Source organism: Anomaloglossus baeobatrachus, chromosome 7, assembly GCF_048569485.1.
Source record: "Anomaloglossus baeobatrachus isolate aAnoBae1 chromosome 7, aAnoBae1.hap1, whole genome shotgun sequence".
Lineage (NCBI taxonomy): Eukaryota > Metazoa > Chordata > Amphibia > Anura > Aromobatidae > Anomaloglossus > Anomaloglossus baeobatrachus.
In genome coordinates, this window is record NC_134359.1 from 282,798,223 (window position 1) to 282,815,317 (window position 17,095).

Sequence of the window (17,095 nt, forward strand, 5' to 3'; positions counted from 1 at the left end):
TCCGGATACCAAGCTCGCCTGGGCCAGTCCGGTGCAATGAGGATGACTCGACGACCCTCCATTCTGATCTTGCGCAGGACTCTGGGCAAGAGAGCTAGAGGGGGGAAACACGTAGGACAGACGAAACTGGGACCAGTCTTGAACCAGAGCGTCCGCTGCAAAGGCCTGCGGATCGTGGGAGCGAGCCACGTAAATGGGAACTCTGTTGTTGTGACGGGATGCCATTAGGTCCACATCCGAAGTGCCCCATTTGCGGCAGATTGACTGAAACACTGCCGGGTGCAGGGACTACTCGCCACTGTCCACGGTTTGACGGCTGAGATAATCTGCCTCCCAGTTTTCCACGCCTGGAATGTGGACTGCGGATATGGTGGACTTGGAGTCCTCCGCCCATTGAAGGATGCGTTGTACCTCCAACATTGCCAGGCGGCTGCGTGTCCCGCCTTGGTGATTGATGTAGGCAACCGCTGTCGCGTTGTCTGACTGGACTCGGATGTGCTTGCCCGCCAACAGGTGGTGAAAGGCTAGGAGAGCTAGAAGCACGGCTCTGGTTTCCAGCACATTGATTGAAAGGGCTGACTCGGACGGAGTCCAAGTGCCCTGTGCTCGGTGGTGGAGACATACCGCTCCCCAGCCGGATAGACTGGCATCCGTGGTGAGGATCACCCAGGACGGGGCCAGGAAGGAGCATCCCTGGGACAGAGAGAGGGGCCGAAGCCACCACTGAAGAGAGCTCCTGGTCTGTGGCGACAGAGCCACCAACCTGTGCAAGGAAGAGGTCCGCTTGTCCCAACAGCGGAGAATGTCCAGCTGCAGAGGACGCAGATGGAACTGGGCAAAAGGAACAGCCTCCATGGACGCCACCATCTGACCCAGCACCTGCATTAGGTGCCTGATGGAATGACGGCGGGGCCTCAGGAGAGAGCGCACCGCTAGCTGGAGGGACTGCTGTTTGTCTAAGGGCAACTTCACAAGTGCCGGCAAAGTCTTGAACTGCATCCCTAGGTACGTGAGCCTCTGGGTCGGAGTCAGAGTGGATTTGGGCAGATTGACAAGCCACCCGAATTGGGCTAGGGTGGCGAGAGTGAGCGAGACACTCCGCTGACAGTCTGCTGGATGAAGCCTTGACTAGAAGGTCGTCCAGGTAAGGAATCACTGCCAACCCCTGGAGGTGCAGATCCGCAACCACTGCTGCCATGACCTTGGTGAATACCCGAGGGGCTGTGGCTAACCCGAAGGGGAGAGCCACGAATTGGAAGAAGGGAATTTTGTTTACTTACCGTAAATTCCTTTTCTTCTAGCTCTAATTGGGAGACCCAGACAATTGGGTGTATAGGCTATGCCTCCGGAGGCCGCACAAAGTACTACACTTAAAAGTGTTAGGCCCCTCCCCTTCTGCCAATACACCCCCCGTGCTCCCACGGGCTGCTCAGTTTTGGTGCAAAAGCAAGAAGGAGGAAAAAATAATTATAAACTGGTTTAAAGTAACTTCAATCCGAAGGAAACTCGGAGAACTGAAACCATTCAACATGAACAACATGTGTACACAAAAAAACAGGGGCGGGTGCTGGGTCTCCCAATTAGAGCTAGAAGAAAAGGAATTTACGGTAAGTAAACAAAATTCCCTTCTTCTTTTTCGCTCTATTGGGAGACCCAGACAATTGGGACGTCCAAAAGCAGTCCCTGGGTGGGTAAAATAATACCTCGTAAGAGAGCCGTAAAACGGCCCTTTCCTACAGGTGGGCAACCGCCGCCTGAAGGACTCGTCCACCTAGGCTGGCATCCGCCGCAGCATAGGTATGCACCTGATAGTGCTTCGTGAAAGTGTGCAGGCTCGACCAGGTAGCCGCCTGACACACTGTGGCCTCAAAGCCCAGGACGCTCCCACGGCTCTGGTAGAATGGGCCTTCAGCCCTGAGGGAACCGGAAGCCCAGCAGAACGGTAGGCTTCGATAATTGGCTCCTTGATCCACCGAGCCAGGGTTGATTTGGAAGCCTGTGACCCTTTACGCTGGCCAGCGACAAGGACAAAGAGTGCATCCGAGCGGCGCAGGGGCGCCGTACGAGAAATGTAGAGTCTGAGTGCTCTCACCAGATCTAACAAGTGCAAATCCTTTTCACATTGGTGAACTGGATGAGGATAAAAAGAGGGTAAGGAAATATCCTGATTGAGATGAAAGGGGGATACCACCTTAGGGAGAAATTCCGGAACCGGACGTAGAACCACCTTGTCCTGGTGAAAAACCAGAAAAGGGGCTTTGCACGACAACGCTGCTAGCTCAGACACTCTCCGAAGAGAAGTGACTGCTACTAGAAAAACCACTTTCTGCGAAAGTCGTGAGAGGGAGATATCTCATTGGCTCGAATGGTGGTTTCTGAAGAACCATCAGCACCCTGTTCAGATCCCAGGGTTCTAACGGCCGCTTGTAAGGTGGAACGATGTGACAAACCCCCTGCAGGAACGTGCGTACCTGTGGAAGTCTAGCTAGGCGCTTCTGGAAAAACACAGAGAGCGCTGAAACTTGTCCCTTAAGGGAACCGAGCGACAAACCCTTTTCCAGTCCAGATTGAAGGAAGGACAGAAAAGTAGGTAATGCAAATGGCCAGGGAGAAAAACCCTGAGCAGAGCACCACGACAGGAAAATTTTTCACGTCCTGTGATAAATCTTGGCGGACGTTGGTTTCCTAGCCTGTCTCATAGTGGCAATGACGTCTTGAGATAACCCTGAAGACGCTAGGATCCAGGACTCAATGGCCACACAGTCAGGTTGAGGGCCGCAGAATTCAGATGGAAAAACGGCCCTTGAGACAGCAAGTCTGGTCGGTCTGGTAGTGCCCACGGTTGGCCGACCGTGAGATGCCACAGATCCGGGTACCACGACCTCCTCGGCCAGTCTGGAGCGACGAGGATGACGCGGCGGCAGTCGGCCCTGATCTTGCGTAACACTCTGGGCAACAGTGCCAGCGGAGGAAACACATAAGGGAGCTGAAACTGCGACCAATCCTGAACTAAGGCGTCTGCCGCCAGAGCTCTGGGATCTTGAGACCGTGCCATGAACGTTGGTACCTTGTTGTTGTGCCGGGACGCCATGAGGTCGACGTCCGGCACCCCCCAGCGGCAACAGATCTCCTGAAACACGTCCGGGTGAAGGGACCATTCCCCTGCGTCCATGCCCTGGCGACTGAGATAATCTGCTTCCCAGTTTTCCACGCCTGGGATGTGAACTGCGGATATGGTGGAGGCCGTGGCTTCCACCCCATCAAAATCCGCCGGACTTCCTGGAAGGCTTGTCGACTGCGTGTGCCGCCTTGGTGGTTGATGTATGCCACCGCTGTAGAATTGTCCGACTGAATTCGGATCTGCTTGCCTTCCAGCCACTGCTGGAACGCTTTCAGGGCAAGATACACTGCCCGAATTTCCAGAACATTGATCTGAAGCGAGGACTCTTGCCGGGTCCACGTACCCCGAGTCCTGTGGTGGAGAAAAAACCGCTCCCCACCTTGACAGACTTGCGTCCGTCGTGACTACTTCCCAGGATGGGGGTAGGAAGGATTTCCCCTTCGACAATGAAGTGGGAAGAAGCCACCACCGAAGGGAAGCTTTGGTCGCCTGAGAGAGGGAGACGGTCCTGTCGAGGGACGTCGGCTTCCTGTCCCATTTGCGTAGGATGTCCCATTGAAGAGGACGCAGGTGAAACTGCGCGAAAGGGACTGCTTCCATTGCTGCCACCATCTTCCCCAGGAAGTGCATGTCTGGGTCTCCCAGGACTTGTCCCTCTTCTGCAGCGTCGGTGGAGCTGACAGGAATGGCTGCGGCGTCCTGACGAGATGAGGGAGCTGTGGGCGTGGCCGAGAAAAGAGCGCGAACTGGTGCTCACACCGTGCACAGTGAGGGGGGTGGAGTATGTAAATCATACTCCAGCCCTCAGAGCTGCTCGCTCCGTGCAGCGTCCCGCCCTTCCCCCTGCCTGTCAGGGCTGAGGGCGGGAGAAAAGTAAACTAGGCCGCAAGGAAGCCGGGGACTCTAGTAATAAACGCGGCCGCCGTAAAAGCGCGGCCGGCGTGAAAGTCCCCGGCGAACTACAAGTCCCAGCCGCGCCGCAGTGTCCCATGGCAGCGGCGGTTAGTGCGGTAGCCCTTACATATAAACACACTCAGCGACGCTGAGTGTGTAATGGCACATATAGGACCCGGTCAGCGCCGCGGTCCCCGGTGCACTAGCACACCCAGCAAAGCTGAGGTGATGCCGTGCGCGGTCCCCACAGGGATACAGAGAACCTCCAAGATGCAGGGCCATGTCCCTGAACGATACTCGGCTCCTATCCATCAGGCTCCACAGGAGTTGTGGATGGAGCACGGTCTCAGTGCCTGGAGACCGGTAAGATCCCACTTCACCCAGAGCCCAGAGGGGGATGGGGAAGGAAAGCAGCATGTGGGCTCCAGCCTCCGTACCCGCAATGGATACCTCAACCTTAACAACACCGCCGACAAGAGTGGGGTGAGAAGGGAGCATGCTGGGGGCCCTATATGGGCCCACTTTTCTTCCATCCGACATAGTCAGCAGCTGCTGCTGACTAATCTGTGGAGCTGTGCTGTGCGTGTCTGACCTTCTGACCTCCTTCGCACAAAGCAAAAAACTGAGCAGCCCGTGGGAGCACGGGGGGTGTATTGGCAGAAGGGGAGGGGCCTAACACTTTTAAGTGTAGTACTTTGTGCGGCCTCCGGAGGCATAGCCTATACACCCAATTGTCTGGGTCTCCCAATAGAGCGAAAAAGAAATGTTCCTCTCCGATTGCAAAACGTAACAAACGCTGATGTGACACTGCAATTGGCACATGCAGATAGGCATCTCTGATGTCGATGGATGCCAGGAAATCCCCTTGGGTCATTGAGGCAATGACTGATCGCAGAGACTCCATGCGAAAATGCCGCACCCGAACATGCTTGTTGGGAAGCTTGAGATCCAGGATGGGCCGGAAGGAACCTTCCTTTTTGGGGACTAGGAAGAGATTTGAGTAGAAACCTCTGAACCGTTCCCGGGCGGGAACCGGTACAATTACTCCGTTGGCCTGCAAGGATGCCATGGCCTGTGAGAAGGCGGCGGCCTTGGAGCAGGGGGGAGTGGACAGAAAAAATCTGTTTGGCGGGCTGGAAGAGAATTCTATCCTGTAGCCGTGGGAGATGATATCCCGCACCCACTGATCGGAGACGTGTCGAAACCACGCATCGCCAAAGTGGGAGAGCCTGCCACCGACTAAGGACCACTCTGTCCCGTGTGGTCCGCATGATGAGTTATTGGATTGTGGCTATGCATCGCATGAAATCACCATAGGGCAAAGATTTATCATTCTCCTCGTTATAGGTTTAAATAATTGATGTTTCTATGCGATGCATTCCCCATAATCTTTTGGATTACACTGTCTCCACCGACTCAAATTGCGTGAACTTTATAACACCGTCTTTCTGTCCATCTAAATACGATTTGAGTATAATATGTATAGGATTTCTACATTCACACTGCTTGCCAGCGTCTCTGCCCTCACTCAAGATGGCGCCATACTCACTGTTACCTGTACGCGCTGCGTGTGTCGGTGTCTGTCCCTCCCCTTCAGCCGGCGCCCAATGAGTGAAGCGGCTAGCGCGCATGCGCAATGCGGCTTCCGGGACGCCGGCTGGAGTGGGCGGCATGGCCGTCGCCGCACGCTGCGCGTCACTGATGGGTCTCAGGTGAGTCTGGCACCATAAAAAGATGACCATCTCCCTGTCACAGCACCTCCTGACGAAGCGGAGTGTGAAACGCGCGTAGAGGTGCTGGGCAGTGTGGTCCTACAGGTAGTGGTCCTAAATAGCCTTTTAATCTCTCCAGCAACCATTGAATCTGGTTTTCCATCCCCCCCTCTCCCTCCTCTTCCCTATATGGGTGGTATGAGGACATGATCGGGTTCTCTTGGGGTATACCTATTGATGTGAAAACTGGCATATTATTATTTGGAAAATGGCTCTAAATCATTGCAGAATTTTGTGCTTTGAATTGTGTTACATGAAAGGGTTTTTTCAATATCTATGTATTTGTATGGCATGGCAATGTATGCACTATTTAATCTTGTCTTGTGATTTATTTATGTACCCCCTCTGGGTTTGCCACAGTATATCATACCATTGGCTTTATGAATTAACCTTTATTCTTGGGGTGCATATAATGATTCCTGTGTAACAAATGCATGCTCTGAATTTTTGGAAACCCAAAGTGGCTCTTTATGTGCACAACTCACATGCATCTGCATGGTGTGCTAAATTAATTACCAAACACTCTCTAGGGTTAGCTGGAGTACCAAATTTTGCATGATTATCCCGGACAACTTTTGGATAATATTCATATGTCCTTTCACAGTATACTGTTGGTCTTATGATATCATCTCTGTTGCAAAATTTTGATGTAGGCATATATTTAACCCTTTTTTGACCACTTTTTTATACAAAAAATCAAATACCACACTGTCCCAGGATTTTTGTCTGTGTTTTTAAGGGGTAATGATTTTATACTGTGTTTTTTGATATCCATCTCTAAATCATGTGATATATGTTGTTTTGATATCATGTTAATAAAATTTATACACTTGTTTGAAATTTTGGTGTAAAGTGTTTCTCTGATGTACTACATGGTTATGCAGGTCTAATGTAGGTTTATACACCGACTAAGGATGTTGCTGGAGCGGGCGGATAGTCACGAGGACGCTGCCTTGGCGGCAGCACTTCCTGCGGTCTTTTGTGGACGTGCTTTGGGCGCCAGTGGATTTCTGGTCCTTGGCTGAGTTAGCGGACGAGGCCGAGGGCTTAGAGGACGACCAGTTGGAGGAACGAAAGGAACGAAACCTCGACTGATTCCTGCCCTGGACAGGTTTCCTGGTTTTGGTTTGTGGCATGGAAGTACTCTTCCCGCCAGTAGCTTCCTTAATAATTTCATCCAGCTGTTCTCCGAACAGCCTGGACCCAGCAAAAGGGAGTCCAGCAAGGTACTTCTTAGAAGAAGCATCTGCCTTCCACTCTCAAAGCCACAAGATCCTGCGGATAGCGAGGGAATTAGCCGAAGCCACCGCAGTGTGGTGAGAAGCCTCTAGCATGGCAGACATGGCATAGGATGAAAAAGCTGAAGCTTGGGAAGTTAAGGCAACCATTTCGGGCATAGATTCCCTGGCGAGGGAATGCATCCCCTCTAGAGAAGCAGAGATGGCTTTGAGAGCCCACACTGCTGCAAAAGTCGGGGAAAACTCGGCCCCGCAGCTTCATACACAGATTTGGCCAGAAGGTCAATCTGGCGGTCAGTGGAATCCTTAAGAGAGGTGCCATCAGCCACCGACACAACGGTCCGGGCTGAGAGTCTAGACACCGAGGGTCTACCTTTGGGGAATGAGCCCACTCCTTGACCACCTCAGGTGGGAAGGGAAAATGGTCATCAGAACCACGCTTTGGAAGAGTTTGTCAGGACAGGCCCTGGGCTTGGTCACAGCGATAAACTGGCTAGATCTGGTCTCCAGGGGGTGTATAAACTCAGAGGGAGGAGCTACACTTTTAAGTGTAGTACTTTGTGTGTCCTCCGGAGGCAGAAGCTCAACACCCACTGTCTGGGTCTCCCATAGGAACGATAAAGATATAGATATATAGATATAGATATAGATATAGATATATACATATACATATACATATACAGGCCTACAAGTAGTATTCAACCCCCTGCAGATTTACACATTCGGAATTAACTTGGCATTGTAACATTTAGACTGTAGATCAGCCTGGAGTGTGAAATGCAGCAAAAGAAGGGAATTTTGTTTACTTACCGTAAATTCCTTTTCTTCTAGCTCCTATTGGGAGACCCAGACAATTGGGTGTATAGCTTCTGCCTATACACCCTCCGTGGATCACGGGCTCCTCAGTTTTGGTGCAAAAGCAGGAAGGAGGAAACTTATAAATTGGTCTAAGGTAAATTCAATCCGAAGGATGTTCGCAGAACTGAAGACCATGAACTAAAAGAACAATTCAACATGAACAACATGTGTACACAAAAGAACAACCAGCCCAAAGGGCACAGGGGCGGGTGCTGGGTCTCCCAATAGGAGCTAGAAGAAAAGGAATTTACGGTAAGTAAACAAAATTCCCTTCTTTGTCGCTCCATTGGGAGACCCAGACAATTGGGACGTCCAAGAGCAGTCCCTGGGTGGGTAAAAGAATACCTCGATAAAAAAGAGCCGAAAACGACCCCCTCTTACAGGTGGGCAACCGCCGCCTGAAGGACTCGCCTACCTAGACTGGCGTCTGCTGAAGCATAGGCATGCACCTGATAGTGTTTCGTGAAAGTGTGCAGACTAGACCAGGTAGCCGCCTGACACACCTGCTGAGCCGTAGCCCGGTGTCGCAATGCCCAGGACGCACCTACAGCTCTGGTAGAATGGGCTTTCAGCCCCGAAGGAAGCGGAAGCCCAGAAGAACGGTAGGCTTCAAGAATCGGTTCCTTGATCCACCGAGCCAAGGTTGACTTGGAAGCCTGCGAACCCTTACGCTGGCCAGCGACAAGGACAAAGAGGGCCTCTGAACGACGCAGGGGCGCCGTGCGAGACACGTAGCGCCGGAGTGCTCTCACCAGATCTAATGAGTGCAAATCCTTTTCACATTGGTGAATTGGATGAGGGCAAAATGAAGGTAAGGAGATATCCTGATTGAGATGAAAAGGGGATACCACCTTAGGGAGAAATTCCGGGACCGGACGCAGAACCACCTTATCCTGGTGAAAAACCAGGAAGGGGCTTTGCATGACAGCGCTGCAAGCTCCGACACTCTACGGAGCGATGTAACTAAAATGAGAATGCATGAGTGGATGTGTGCCTCCTTCCACACAAAGCATAAAACTGAGGAGCCCGTGATGCACGGGAGGGTGTATAGGCAGAGGGGAGGGGTTACACTTTTTAAAGTGTAATACTTTGTGTGGCCTCCGGAGGCAGAAGCTATACACCCAATTGTCTGGGTCTCCCAATGGAGCGACAAATAAAAGAATGTTATTTCTTTTTTTTTAAATTGTGAAAAGTTTATTCAGAGGGTCATTTATTATTCAACCCCTCAAACCACCAGAATTCTGTTTGGTTCCCCTAAAGTATTAAGAAGTATTTCAGGCACAAAGAACAATGAGCTTCACATGTTTGGATTAATTATCTCTTTTTCCAGCCTTTTCTGACTAATTAAGACCCTCCCCAAACTTGTGAACAGCACTCATACTTGGTCAACATGGGAAAGACAAAGGAGCATTTCAAGGCCATCAGAGACAAGATCGTGGAGGGTCACAAGGCTGGCAAGGGGTACAAAACCCTTTCCAAGGAGTTGGGCCTACCTGTCTCCACTGTTGGGAGCATCATCCGGAAGTGGAAGGCTTATGGAACTACTGTTAGCCTTCCACGGCCTGGACAGCCTTTGAAAGTTCCCACCCGTGCCGAGGCCAGGCTTGTCCGAAGAGTCAAGGCTACCCAAGGACAACAAGGAAGGAGCTCCGGGAAGATCTCATGGCAGTGGGGACATTGGTTTCAGTCAATACCATAAGTAACGTACTCCACCGCAATGGTCTCCGTTCCAGACGAGCCCGTAAGGTACCTTTACTTTCAAAGCGTCATGTCAAGGCTCGTCTACAGTTTGCTCATTGATCACTTGGAGGACTCTGAGACAGACTGGTTCAAGGTTCTCTGGTCTGATGAGACCAAGATCGAGATCTTTGGTGCCAACCACACACGTGACGTTTGGAGACTGGATGGCACTGCATACGACCCCAAGAATACCATCCCTACAGTCAAGCATGGTGGTGGCAGCATCATGCTGTGGGGCTGTTTCTCAGCCAAGGGGCCTGGCCATCTGGTGCGCATCCATGGGAAGATGGATAGCACGGCCTACCTGGAGATTTTGGCCAAGAACCTCCGCTCCTCCATCAAGGATCTTAAGATGGGTCGTCATTTCATCTTCCAACAAGACAACGACCCAAAGCACACAGCCAAGAAAACCAAGGCCTGGTTCAAGAGGGAAAAAATCAAGGTGTTGCAGTGGCCTAGTCAGTCTCCTGACCTTAACCCAATTGAAAACTTGTGGAAGGAGCTCAAGATTTAAGTCAACATGAGACACCCAAAGAACCTAGATAACTTGGAGAAGATCTGCATGGAGGAGTGGGCCAAGATAACTCCAGAGACCTGTGCCGGCCTGATCAGGTCTTATAAAAGACGATTATTAGCTGCAATTGCAAACAAGGGTTATTCCACAAAATATTAAACCTAGGGGTTGAATAATAATTGACCCACACTTTTATGTTGAAAATGTATTAAAATTTAACTGAGCAACATAACTTGTTGGTTTGTAAGATTTATGCATCTGTTAATAAATCCTGCTCTTGTTTGAAGTTTGCAGGCTCTAACTTATTTGCATCTTATCCAACCTGCTAAATCTGCAGGGGGTTGAATACTACTTGTAGGCACATATATATATAAATATAAATAAGAGCGTATCACTCATACAGGAGGGGGAGAAGGTGAGCTGTGACAACCTATTGTGAATGGTGGATCCTGTAAGGTCTCTTATAAATAGAGGTGTTATCAGTCACTCTGCAGAAGGAGGAGGTGGTGAGCTGTGACATCACCTACTGTGAATGATAGATCCTGTGTTATTTACTGTCTATAGAGGTGTTATCAGTCATTTTACAGGAGGAGGTGAGCTGTGACATCACATTTTGTGAATGGTGATTCTGTGTCATCAGTCATTGTACAGGACGGGGTGAGTAATTTTTGAATTCAGATCCATTTGTTGTCCGTTGACAGCTTTCTCATACACAACTCTTTTGGCTGAGCGCTCCTGTGTATAGGAGAGCTGATAAAGATGGCCGACAGCCAAACAATCTGCCAAAGCATTGTTCGGTCGAAAGTCATGTAATGTGTGTGACCAGCTTAATGTCTGTACAGAATGACTGTTCAAACCAAGCACAGGCGTTCGTGCATCATGATGGGGACAATTGTTTAAATAACCTTCGCAGCTGCTTGTTTTCCATTGATCTTCACCTTCTCTGGCTGTATGAAGCCAGAGCTGTCAAAGAAGAGAGGGAGGGGTGAAGTTAGAGGGAAATAAAGCAGATGGGAATGTGTGTAAATGTTTGACCCCACCATAATGCACGAGTGCCTGTGCTTGGTTTGAACAGTCATCCTGTGCTGACAGAAGTCCCTTAAACGGAACCTGTCAGAAACTTGGGAGGTGGGTGGTTCCCAAACCCAATTAGAAAATCGGCCGAATCCACTGACATCGATGGCTTCTTCCGACTTTCCCTTTAACTGTAGTAAAACGTCTTTGCGATCATCACCCAAAACTACATTATTTTGTCAAAAAAACACGTCCAGTGAATGAAAATCTATCATTAATGTGTCCTGGATAAGAGGAGTCTTCCTGGATGAGATACATCTACAGAAGGAAGGTCGTTTACCTCTTGGCTGCTGAGGACGGACATGGAAGACTCGAAGCTTTCATCCAGGTCCGACTGGCAACATTTTTGTATCTTGTGCTGGACAAACTCTTCCAGGCTCGTGAATTCAGCCTGACAGCGACCACATCGATGCACGTCCTCATCTGCAACAGGCAAGAAAAGCAAAGGACACAGTCATTATAGGAGACGAATCATAGATACAATGCTGAATCAAAACACATGAAAACAGAATAGGGGGGGGGTGTCTCTGGAGCACCAGATGATGGGGGGGGGGGGGGTGTCTCTGGAGCACCAGATGATGGGGGGGGGGGTGTCTCTGGAGCACCAGATGGGGGGGGGGTCTCTGGAGCACCAGATGGGGGGGGGGGGGGGGGGGTGTCTCTGGAGCACCAGATGGGGGGGGGGGGGGGGGTGTCTCTGGAGCACCAGATGGGGGGGGGTGTCTCTGGAGCACCAGATTGGGGGGGGGGGGTGTCTCTGGAGCACCAGATATGGGGGGGGGTCTCTGGAGCACCAGATTGGGGGGGGGGGGGGTCTCTGGAGCACCAGATGGGGGGGCCTCTGGAGCACCAGATGGGGGGGGGGGGGGGGTCTCTGGAGCACCAGATGGGGGGGGGGGGGTCTCTGGAGCACCAGATGGGGGGGGGGGGGTCTCTGGAGCACCAGATGGGGGGGGGGGGGTCTCTGGAGCACCAGATGGGGGGGGGGGGTCTCTGGAGCACCAGATGGGGGGGGGGGGGGTCTCTGGAGCACCAGATGGGGGGGGGGGGGTCTCTGGAGCACCAGATGGGGGGGGGGGTCTCTGGAGCACCAGATGGGGGGGGGGGGGGGGGGTCTCTGGAGCACCAGATGGGGGGGGGGTCTCTGGAGCACCAGATGGGGGGGGGGTCTCTGGAGCACCAGATGGGGGGGGGGGGGGGGTCTCTGGAGCACCAGATGGGGGGGGGGGGTCTCTGGAGCACCAGATGGGGGGGGGGGGGTCTCTGGAGCACCAGATGGGGGGGGGGGGTCTCTGGAGCACCAGATGGGGGGGGGGGTGTCTCTGGAGCACCAGATGGGGGGGGGGGGGGGTGTCTCTGAAGCACCAGATATGGGGGGGGTGTCTCTGAAGCACCAGATATGGGGGGGGGGGGGTGTCTCTGGAGCACCAGATGGGGGGGGGGTCTCTGGAGCACCAGATGGGGGGGGGGGGGTCTCTGGAGCACCAGATGGGGGGGGGGGGGTCTCTGGAGCACCAGATGGGGGGGGGTCTCTGAAGCACCAGATATGGGGGGGGGGGGGGTGTGTCTGGAGCACCAGATGGGGGGGGGGGGTCTCTGGAGCACCAGATGGGGGGGGGGGGGGGGTCTCTGGAGCACCAGATGGGGGGGGTCTCTGGAGCACCAGATGGGGGGGGGTCTCTGGAGCACCAGATGGGGGGGGGGGGTCTCTGGAGCACCAGATGGGGGGGGGGGGGTCTCTGGAGCACCAGATGGGGGGGGGGTCTCTGGAGCACCAGATGGGGGGGGGTCTCTGGAGCACCAGATGGGGGGGGGGGGTCTCTGGAGCACCAGATGGGGGGGGGGGTCTCTGGAGCACCAGATGGGGGGGGGGGGTCTCTGGAGCACCAGATGGGGGGGGGGGTCTCTGGAGCACCAGATGGGGGGGGGGTCTCTGGAGCACCAGATGGGGGGGGGGGTCTCTGGAGCACCAGATGGGGGGGGGGGGTCTCTGGAGCACCAGATGGGGGGGGGGGTGTCTCTGGAGCACCAGATGGGGGGGGGTCTCTGGAGCAACCAGATGGGGGGGGGGGTCTCTGGAGCACCAGATGGGGGGGGGGGGGGTCTCTGGAGCACCAGATGGGGGGGGGGGGGGTCTCTGGAGCACCAGATGGGGGGGGGGGGTCTCTGGAGCACCAGATGGGGGGGGGGGGGGTCTCTGGAGCACCAGATGGGGGGGGGGGTCTCTGGAGCACCAGATGGGGGGGGGGGGGGTCTCTGGAGCACCAGATGGGGGGGGGGGGTCTCTGGAGCACCAGATGGGGGGGGGGTCTCTGGAGCACCAGATGGGGGGGGTGTCTCTGGAGCACCAGATGGGGGGGGGGGGGGTGTCTCTGGAGCACCAGATGGGGGGGGGGGTGTCTCTGGAGCACCAGATGGGGGGGGGGGTGTCTCTGGAGCACCAGATGGGGGGGGGGGTGTCTCTGGAGCACCAGATGGGGGGGGTGTCTCTGGAGCACCAGATGGGGGGGGGGGGGGTGTCTCTGAAGCACCAGATATGGGGGGGGGGTGTCTCTGAAGCACCAGATATGGGGGGGGGGGGGGGTCTCTGGAGCACCAGATGGGGGGGGGGTCTCTGGAGCACCAGATGGGGGGGGGGGTCTCTGGAGCACCAGATGGGGGGGGGGTCTCTGGAGCACCAGATGGGGGGGGGGTCTCTGGAGCACCAGATGGGGGGGGGGTCTCTGGAGCACCAGATGGGGGGGGGGGTCTCTGGAGCACCAGATGGGGGGGGGGTCTCTGGAGCACCAGATGGGGGGGGGGGTCTCTGGAGCACCAGATGGGGGGGGTCTCTGGAGCACCAGATGGGGGTCTCTGTGGGGCCGGACCCTGCCGATTCCATCTGCTTAAACATAGATTGTCAGTGACTCCTCGCCGGGTGCAGGCCGACCCCTCCTATGCCCATCAGCGCTGCCGGCACTGGATGAATGACAGTTCTATTGTACTGCAGCGGCCTAGATAGGCAGGATAATACCGGTGATAATAGTCAGGGGACAATAACATTCAGTCAGCGCAGCACAAGCTGCAAAGACACAAATACCTCGGCCTATTGTACAATCTAATCTAATTTGTATAAGGAGATAGGTGGGTGGAAGATAGGTAGGGGGACAGATACAGTATAGACCAAATGTTTGGACACACCTTCTCATCTCTAGAACAACTGTTAAGAGGAGACTTTGTGCCGCAGCCTTCATGGTAAAATAGCTGCTAGGAAACCACTGCTAAGGACAGGCGACAAGCAGAAGAGACTTGTTTGGGCTAAAAAACACAAGGAATGGACATTAGACCAGTGGAAATCTGTGCTTTGGTCTGAGGAGTCCAAATGTGAGATCTTTGGATCCAACCACCGTGTCTTTGTAGAAAAGGTGAATGGATGGACTCTACATGGCTGGTTCCCACCGTGAAGCATGGAGGAGGAGGTGTGATGGTGTGGGGGTGCTTTGCTGGTGACACTGTTGGGGATTTATTCAAAATTGAAGGCATACAGAACCAGCATGGCTACCACAGCATCTTGCAGCGGCGTGCTATTCCATCCGGTTTGCGTTTAGTTGGACCATGATTTATTTTTCAACAGGACAATGACCCTCAACACACCTCCAGGCTGTGTAAGGGCTATTTGACTAAGAAGGAGAGTGATGGGGTGCTACACCAGATGACCTGGCCTCCACAGTCACCAGACCTGAACCCAATCGAGATGGCTTGGGGTGAGCTGGACCGCAGAGTGAAGGCAAAAGGGCCAACAAGTGCTAAGCATCTCTGGGAACTCCTTCAAGACTGTTGGAAATTCATTTCCGGTGACTACCTCTTGAAGCTCATCAAGAGAATGCCAAGAGTGTGCAAAGCAGTAATCAAAGCAAAAGGCGGCTACTGTGAAGAACCTAGAATATAAGACATATTTTCAGTCGTTTCACACTTTAAGTATTTCATTCCATATATTCATAGTTTTGATGCCTTCAATGTGAATCTACACATTTTCAGAGTCATGAAAATAAAGAAAACTCTTTGAATGAGGTGTGTCCAAACTTTTGGTCTGTACTGTAGGTAGGGGGACAAATCGGTAGAAGGGAAATATCTGTCACCCTACCTATCTTCAGCCATGCACGGCTCCTCTGACTCCTGAGGATTGACAGTAGCACCGCCGCTCTGTACTGCGCTCTCTCGTCTGCTGCAAGTACACCAGCATCGGGGGAGAACGAAGACACCAAAGCTGGCTGCAGGAGGAGCCAACTAAGAATCAGTCAGTGAGCTTACAGGAGTTTACTTGGTTAAGACTACAGAGCATACCAATGTTTGAGCTTGAGACAGACTAAGGCTATGTGCGCACATAGCCTAAAGAGTTACAAACTCTCCCGTCAGACCGACCTCAGACAGATTCTGATTTACTTTGATTCTGCAGACAGCGATGTACAGTGCAACACAAGAGGCTGAAAAAAGGCAAACTGTGCTAAATGCCTACAAAACTGAATTACAAAGGAAAAAAAAATAAATATTCTATACATAAGTAAACAAATCATTTTTACCCCTTTAATGCACAAATTATGTGTAGGTAAGATGTGGACTCCGGAGCTGAGCTCTCTACAGGGCAGCAGTTGTACTCCTGTGGACCAGGCCGAGCTTTATAGGAGTTGACTGCAATTTTCACTATATATTATAGCAGTATGTAGTTTAAGTGCTGTCAAAAAAAAAAAAAAAAAAAAAAAAAAAAAAAAAAAAAAAAAAAAAAAAAAAAAAAAAAAAATCGCACATTCAAGACCACTGAGGGGGGTGAGAAAAAAAAATGTAATTAAAAAATATGCTAGAGAGATATTACGAGGGGCTGCTGATAAGTCTTTGGCTTTGTGATTTTTTTTTTGTTTCTATGGTAACGAAGGTTTTCATAATTTTGTGTTTATTGCTTATGGCAACAGTGTTCTATGCACGCAGGAAAACAAAATAGCGGAGTCTAATGCGATATTCACAGCAGCTAAGAGCAGAGGAGGGATACAATTCTTGTTTCTGCAAGGAAAGTCTGCAGAGGATATTCATGGTGATATGTCGCAGACATTGGGGGATCAGTGCCCTTCATATTCCACAGTTAAGAACTGGGTTGCCAAATGTAAATCGGGCCCCTTCAGCCCCAATGATGAGGAACGTCCTCGATGACCGAGTGTGGTTGTTGTTCCGGAGATCGTCATGCTGTGCACAACCTCATACCGGAGAACACACGAATTTCAGATAAAGCAATAGCAGACATCATGGGGATTTCCCGGGAACGTGTTTGTGTCATTATCCATGAACATTTGGACATGAGGAAGCTTCTGTAAAGTGGGTCCCCAAATGTTTGACAACAGATCAGAGAAGTAGCGAGTGACAACTTCCCGGTTCATTTGTCAGCGTTTCCAGATGATAAGAACTTTCTGGATGGACCGGTCACCATGGATGAGGCCTGGATATATTTGTATGACCCTGAAAACAAGGAGCAGTCAAAAGAGTGGAGGCACAGTGGTTCCCCTCGTCCAAAGAAGCTCAGGGTGCAAAAATCAGCCACTAAGGTGATGGCGTCTGTGTTCTGGGATAAGGAGGGCGTGCTGCTAGTGAACTACCTTCAAAAGGGTTCCACCATCAATGCAAGGTATTACATTGAATGTTTGGACCAATTGAAGGCAGCTCTGAAGGCCAAAAGGTGTGGCAAGCTGTCCAAAGGAATTTTGTTCCTGCAAGACAACGCCTCCGCTCACACTGCACAAGCAACCACGGCAAAATCGGCAGAGCTGGGTTTCCAGCTGGTTGACCACCCACCTTTTTCACCAGATCTACCTCCTGCCAACTATCATCTGTTTCCAAACCTGAAGAAACACCTCAAGGT

General features: G+C 52.3%; 1 protein-coding gene across 1 annotated transcript in view; it reads right to left on the reverse strand.

Annotated features, from left to right (window-relative positions):
* E4F1 (E4F transcription factor 1) overlaps positions 1-17,095 on the reverse strand; it is an 88,852-nt gene that overhangs the window by 68,683 nt on the left and 3,074 nt on the right. The window contains exon 2 of the mRNA XM_075319789.1: positions 11,492-11,634. Within this exon, the coding sequence (XP_075175904.1) occupies positions 11,492-11,634 (143 nt within the window). The remainder of the gene's footprint in view (positions 1-11,491; positions 11,635-17,095) is intronic.